The 7,244-nt window shown below is 48.6% G+C and overlaps 1 protein-coding gene across 1 annotated transcript in view; it reads right to left on the bottom strand.

Annotated features, from left to right (window-relative positions):
- The window catches only part of LOC104386285 (collagen alpha-1(XIII) chain-like), a 16,930-nt gene extending 11,625 nt beyond the window's left edge, over positions 1-5,305 (bottom strand). The window contains exons 1-2 of the mRNA XM_009994868.1: positions 5,285-5,305; positions 3,729-3,809 (exon numbers count right to left, since the gene is read on the bottom strand). Of these exons, the coding sequence (XP_009993170.1) occupies positions 3,729-3,788 (60 nt within the window). The 5' untranslated portion in view covers positions 3,789-3,809; positions 5,285-5,305. The remainder of the gene's footprint in view (positions 1-3,728; positions 3,810-5,284) is intronic.
- Positions 5,306-7,244: the final 1,939 nt, after the last annotated feature.

The following is a 7,244-nucleotide window of genomic DNA, read 5'->3' as shown; positions in this document are numbered from 1 at the left end:
CCCCACCCCTCCTCCCCCAGAAGAAGCTCAGCTGAGTTGAGAAAAAAAATGAGAGAGTTTGGTTACTTGGTGGCAGGCAGGCAGCCAGTCATGCAAGCTGAAGGGCACCATGCTGCAGAGGTGAAGGCAGATGGATACACACCAATGCAAATCCAGAGGGTGTCATTCCACTCCACCAGTCCCTCTGTTCCCTGGTTGCCATTTCCACCACCCCACCAGGCTCTCACAGGGAAATCCAGTCTTTTCTGCCAACCCTTTGCCACAGGGCCCAGGGAGCAGTGCACACAGCAGGGAGGGCCTTACCTTCCTAACTCTGCATCACATACTTTTAGAGCCTTGCTAAGCTTTTAGGTACTGATCTACCATTCCTTCATGGAGCCTCAGAAGAGGGACACTTTTGAGGCCCATCACCTGCCTTCTAGGAAGAGCAAAGGAGGAACAGAGAAGTATTTTTTCCAACAGCCTCAAGGAAAAGCATCGTGCACTTCCTAATGCAAGCTTGCAATTCTTAGGCACTAAAGTAACCCCTCAGATGCCAGCACGATTCATGTGGATCAGGAGAGCTTTTCAGACAAGCCAGGGTCTGCAGAATGTAAGTGGAGAAGCAGTTCGTGCAGCACACAACTTCAGTGTAGTGAGGGAAGTGAGAACAACCAGGCCCTCCTTAGACCCATCCACAGGAGTTCACATCATGGACATCTTCACTGCCTGCACATACCCATTGTTTTAAGATCATCTAGTGCCACAAAATGCACTGAGACCTCACCTGTACATTTATAACATCAACTCTACCATTTCCCCAAACAAGTCAGTGCATGAACTGCCGTTCAAGTTCTGCTCAAAATCTAGAGCAGCTGAATTATTCCTGGTTATGCTGAGAAGGAGAAATCACTTTTTCAACAGGCAAATGGATTGCACCTGGGTGATGTGTGATTTCCCAAGAGAAATTAGGAGTATTTGGCCCTTATTTAACAGCTGTTACCTAAGAGCAGCAGGATGGGTTGCAGACCCAGGTTAGCATTACTGGTCTCATTATGAATTTGACAGAATGAAAAGCTCAGGCTCAGGAGTTCAATTCCATCACAGTGAGTTAGTAACGAGAGGTGGGAATCTTGCATCTTCCTGCTCCACTAGGAGACGTTGCTGCCTTTCAGACACGTGTACTAGCCTGGAACACAGCTCATCCCCTGCACTAAGGATTGTTGCACTGCATTCTGCTGCTGAGAGGTGCAGAGCTAGTCCACTTGCAGAAGGTCTTCTAAATGCAACTTCTCCTTGTGGTGAGGTGCTTACCAGGCTACAGAGATACCTGTAGGCACACCTGCAACCCACAGCAATGCAGCCTTGAGCACCATGGGTAAGAAAACAAGGCACAAAGCCTTTGCCCCCAGGACAAGACAGGATGGAAGCCCTTCACAACAGAGAGGGCAGGAGAAGAGAGCATCGTGGAGCCATGCAGGTATTTCATTCCTCTTGTTATTGAGATAAAGTGTAACAGGTAGGCTGTGATCTCAGGATCCAGGCAGACTCAAAGGAAGACAAGCATGTGACACCAACTCTCAGTCTAACACCCCCCACCCACCCCGCAAAGCCTGCTTTGGAGAAAAGCAAGTTACTCCTTGTGTAAACAAGACTCTGGGAGAAGAGACGAGACAAATCACAGTACTGGGGAGGAGGAACGTAGGGTAATGGAGAAATGGAACTCACCGGTGGTCCAGGCCTGCCGTCTAAACCTGAAGCACCCTGAACAGATGGGGGAGGGTTAACAAAAAACAAGAGGAGAGGAGAGGGGAGGAGGGTGAGGGAGAAGGGAGAGGGGAGAGGTGAGTGAAGCAGTGACTTGAGACAAACATATGCTTGCAATAAACAAAAATTAAGATCTCGAGGACAGGCGATGGTACTTAAAAGCAAACCAACAAAAACATAGAAACACTGAATACACATAACTGCAACATTCAGGCCCCCTGGTGGCCAGGAGAGAAAACTTCGGTAGAATGTAAGTTTTATGCCGAGTTTCCCTCCACTTAGGTGTGACAAATTCCTCAGCTTGTCAGCCATACAGAGAAGCCCAAGGGCAGACAATCAGTGCTGAAATTCTGGCATGATGTCCAGCCTTAAATCACTTATGAAAATGCTGCAGATCCAGCTTGGAGGATTTCACAGAGTTTGTCTGAAATAGTTCAGTACCTGTTTGGCACAGCATTTAGTCTGACAGGCTAAAAACACACTGTATCTGACATGGAAAAGCTCATGAAGAGAGTTAGGTAGCTCTGAGAAGGAATGCAAGGTCCATGGTATCTCTCTGGTCTTACTAATGGCTCAGTAATGGTACCTCCTAGTTGGCCAGCTGATATTGTTGATCCAAATACCAAACTTTTCTAAGAGGACACTTCTGAGGCAGCCTTTCCCCTCCACAGCTCCAGGAAAGTGATGTGGAAAGCTGAGGGACCCTGGTTCCCCGTGGGGCTCACTGCTGCAGAACCAGTCAGCACATCCCCTGCCACACTGAAAAGCTTGTCGGGATGAACTGCTGGGGCATCTTTCGCTCAGACTGTCACAAGGACCTCTGTCCCCTACCCTGGCACATGCAGACGTGAGGGAATAACTGTTTAACACAGAAAGCCTCTATTTGCATTTCTCAGGGCAAAACAGGGGCTAGGTTCTTAACATCTCACTGCTTCTCTGAGGCACAACCCTTTGCATTTGAGCCTTCCAAAAGCACCACTTCCCCCTCCCCACTGGCTCTGCAGGGAGCCACAGTGAACACACTCAGAGTGAGCTCACTTAAGGGCCTGGAGACCCACAAGGTGCACCCAGGCCCTAGAAGGTAACTGCTACATAGCACAGCTCAAAGAGGAAAACATTTTAACAAACAGAGACAGGCACAGTGCAGCCAAAGTCAGGGACAAGGGAGCTGGGTGACCAAGCACAGGCTGACAAAGTCACACAGTACACAAGATGAGCTTTGAGGTGCTTGTTTCCAGGCAGTATGTTCAGCAAAGGGGAGGGCACCCTCTGCCACCAGTGCTTTTCATGAGGAGAGAACCTGGGGGCTGGCAGAGCCACTGGATGGGATTGAGCCACCACTAATTCATTACCAGCTACTCACACAGGGGGCAGAGAGGCTTTTGGAAAACTTGAGCTAAAAGCTCCACAAAACTTTCAGGTTTGTGTCTAAAGGTGCTGCAGGGTCTTGATCAATCTGCCCAGATTCCTCCCTGCTAAGCAAAGCAGTGCAGTAACACTGGCCTGAGGGGGCAGAGCTCACATCCATCAGGGAACACATCCAGCAGGCTTCTGCCATGGCAGGGAAAGGCTCTATTCCCTTGCAGAAGTGAAAGTACAGCCTAGTGAAGAAGCTGGATGCATTCAGAACCACCAAGCTTTTCTAGAAAGCCTGGCCCACGTGACAAACTGTTGGGAAGGTGTTTCCTTTGCAGTGTTTGCCCCATAGCCCTGAAGTGCAACGAACCCACAGGAAAGCTACTGCTCATTTTTCCCTAGTCCTGCCAGAAGCAGGAAGAATTCCAGTGATCACTGACAAACTTAACAGAGCTGGACATTGAAGGTTCTATATAGAAACTGAGGCTTTAAGTTTAAAAAGCAAAGGCACAGTGATTTAGAGATCATCTCTTTCTTTGACTTTACCTATCAAGCCCCTGCAAGCACCTTCTATTGAGGGTGATACAAGTGAGGGTTAGGAAGCTGGTCACTTCCTGAATACTTACGGGTAATCCCAGTGGCCCTCTGTCTCCTTTTTCACCCTGGGCACCCTTCTCTCCTTTCATTCCATCAATCCCTGCTTCCCCCTAAAGGAAGGATGGAGCAGAAAATAAACCCACTGTAACACCACTTGTATAATGAGCATTCCTCCATCCAGAGCACAGAGGGGCAGAAGGAACACCAGAGGCAGCAACCTGGTTCTCAGCCCAGTCTGAAGAAAAGCAGCACCAGTGAGACAACCTCTGAGCAAGGACCTGGGCTCAGGCAGGGGCAGCAAGAGGAGATTCAGGCCCTGTGGTTGAAGGTGGTCAAAGGGGAGCTGGGCTGACTTCTGTGCTGCTCTCCCTGTCTGGGACACTGCCCCAGGGACTGTACAAGCAAGCAGAAGTTTAGCTGACAGGGTGGTTTTCACACTTTCAGATGTGGATGCATTGGAAGTCTATTCCTGTGTCTATAAGCTTTAATAAATAATACTTAAATTTTTACAGACTTTCATGCATGCAAAAGCATCCATTTCAAAATCTGGGGGAAAAAAAAAAAGCTCCATCATTCCTTTCCCAATGGTGTTATTATAAATTGTGTTGTGTAAGCTATAAAGCAGAATTAAATTATATATTCCTTTCCCATAAGTTCAAAATGCAACTCAAAACGTTTCTTCCCCCCCCACCCTCAACTCCTGTTCATCAGGCATTTTAAAACACTGTCTTGGTGGTTGCAGTTTGAAACAGAAGTGCCAGAAGGACCAAGTGGGCACAGAAACAGTAAGGCTGAATTCTCCTGCAGTTTCAGGACAGCACATTGCCAGCTCTCCCTACCAGCACTCTAGTGACACAGCCACGTGTCACTGCCCCACAACACCAGCTGGCTCAGGCACAGCCCTGGAAGAGTTACTGATTTCTGACATCTCTGCACAGGAATGTTCTTCCTCACCATTACTCAAAGCCTCATTACAAAAACACTTACTACAGATTGAAGGGATGAAAAAAAACCCAACAAAACCTTTCATGTTCAAGACGTCTCAGTGCACCTGCTAATTAAGCCTACATGGATCTTCTGCTCAAGGAGAAGCTGGTGCAGCACTTGCTGTGTCTGTAAACCCAGGCTTTGGTGTGGGAGACTTTCACCTGCCTTTGTCTGGCACATATTCCAAAGACAACTGCATCTCATGGAAGTTTCCCAGAAATTTGCCAGCAGTAGCTAGTGAGTTACAGATCAGCCAGGCAGATCATTCTATCTATAATCAACACGTGGAGAAAAGATGAATCAGGGTAAACACGCCATCCCTTTTAGCACCCAAATAGTGCTGGTAAACAAATATTAAGGATAACCAGAAGAATTAAGACACTTCTCTAGGCGAACACTGGAGAAAATAACTGGTTTTCTGGGTCCTAGAATGACAGCTGCTAATCCCATTTCCTTCAAGTCAATATTCAGAAGTACAACTCCTCTTACCAAGGTGGTGAATAACATGTGCAAGCTAGGAGGTTCTTACTGAAAAATGCTTGCACCTGGGAGACAGTCTAATAGAATTTCAGGAACAAGCCAAGTTTTGCAGCCTTACCTTCAGTCCTGGGAGGCCCTGAAGACCCTGTAATTTGGGACAAGAGACAAAATGTAAGTAACATTTAAGGAGTTGCTTGAAAATCCAGGTATCCCACCTCAGCATGCAGCACAGGAGCTTTTGGCACAAGGAGGGCACCAATCCTTAGCCCAGATGCCTCTTTATTTGTGTAAAGGGCACTTCATATACTGTTCTCATCTGGTAATGAGGAGGCTCAGACCAAGAACAACCTGGCAGTGGGCCAGGCTTGCTATTAAGACCATTTTTGAAGTTGATCCCTTTAATCCCATCCATTCGCTCTTACTACTGTCTTCCCTTTCATCTCAGACCAACATAACCTTCTCTCTTTACCTACTCAGCCCATCGTAGCTCTGACCTGCCCTGGGTGGTGGAGGAGATGGTTTTGGAAGTGATTCCAAGCATGTTCCTTTTTCAAGCTGCAGTGTTTCAGACCAGTTTTCTCCTCCCAGAACCCTCCCCAGCCATTTTGCCCTCTATCCTCATTCCCAGTGTCTTGCTCCTCAGATGAATCTCTCAAAACTTACTGGAGGTCCTGGTGGGCCTTGGGGTCCAGGGGGGCCAGATATCTAGAAAGCAATGCAAGAGAAGTCACTATCATAACCTGCTGCCCTCAGAGGTTAAGGGGAGCTGCTCAGAGGGGAGAGACAGGGTACAGTTGAGCTCCACTGGGCTTGGAAACCTGGACTCCCCCCTAAGGAGTGTGTTAGGAAGTGGCAGCAATCAGGGTGGCTGAGAAGAAGCAGCAGCAAGACTCTGGGGAGGGTTATGCAGCAGTTGCAGAGAGTTAGGAGGAAAGAAAGCAGTGAATTTTTATTTATTTTTTTTTTTAAAATAAAAATATTCACTTCCACTATCCTACCAGTGTTTCTGCAAGGAGTGACAAGGTCACCAGCTGGCAGCTGTTTCAGAAGACAGGAAAGAAGATGGCTGGGCTGGCTCCCCACATGCAGGAGAGTGTATGGATAGCCTGTGGGACTCCTTGCTGCAGGGTGGTACAAGAGCTAGGGGAGAGCTCTGAAGGGAGGACAAACTCATGAACCCTAAACCTATTGAAATCTAGACATATACATATGTAGATACACCCAGGTGTTGTTCAGGAATCCCCTTCACTGCAAATGCTGAGGCTGCCCATGAACTCCTTGTCTCCCCTAGGTGTTTATTATGGACTGCTTGTGGTGAGCTAGACTGTCCTTGTGTAAAGGAAAAGCAGGGCACCAGGAGCTAGGGGTGGGTGGCAACTCAGTCCTTCAAGATGAGGGTAGGATGTGCTGGCTCTTGGCAGAGCTGCTGCCAAATCATCCCTCCCCTACTGCCCTGATTGCAGGAGGCAAATGAGAAAGGAAACCTACTGATTCTCCCAAATTCCCTTTGTCTCCAGGCTCAGCCTTCTCTCCCTGCACACAACAAGCAACTCTGTCAGCACCAGCTGCACTCTGGGGTCTCGCTCCATCAGGAGCCATTTGTGAGCAGCAGGTCCCCAAAGGAGGGGGAGGAACACACCGTGTATTTCACAGACAGCCCTCCTGCAGGTCTGCTTCCAGAGGAGAGAGACCCTACAAAGAGGGAGGCCTGGGAGTGGTACCTCATGGCTGTGCAAGGGGAATGCCACAGGACCTTGCTTAAGTTTCCCAGCTGTGGCCTGACAGGTTTCTGCTGCACTACAGCCTCTATGTGAGGGAGCACAGCTGGGAATGGTGCTGTCCTGCCAGCAGCCATGTGTTGTGGCTGACTGAGTCACACAGGCTCCAGATGGCAACAGGGGCAGATGCCCAGCTGGCCCCTGCCTGCTGCTGGAGACCTGACCTGATGGACATTTGGTGACATCTAAGCACCTAACTGTAAGGGGTAGGGTTCTGAGGCTCCCAAGATGATGCTCTGTCCTGTGAGAAAAGAACCCTGGTGTGTCACTCTATGTTGTTTTCTGTGTCAAGCAGGAAAG

The sequence above is a fragment of the Chaetura pelagica genome, unplaced genomic scaffold (genome assembly GCF_000747805.2).
Source record: "Chaetura pelagica isolate M959 unplaced genomic scaffold, ChaPel_1.0 scaffold112, whole genome shotgun sequence".
Lineage (NCBI taxonomy): Eukaryota > Metazoa > Chordata > Aves > Apodiformes > Apodidae > Chaetura > Chaetura pelagica.
The sequence above is the reverse complement of the archived record's forward strand: the minus strand, read 5'-3'. Positions and strand labels throughout refer to the sequence as shown.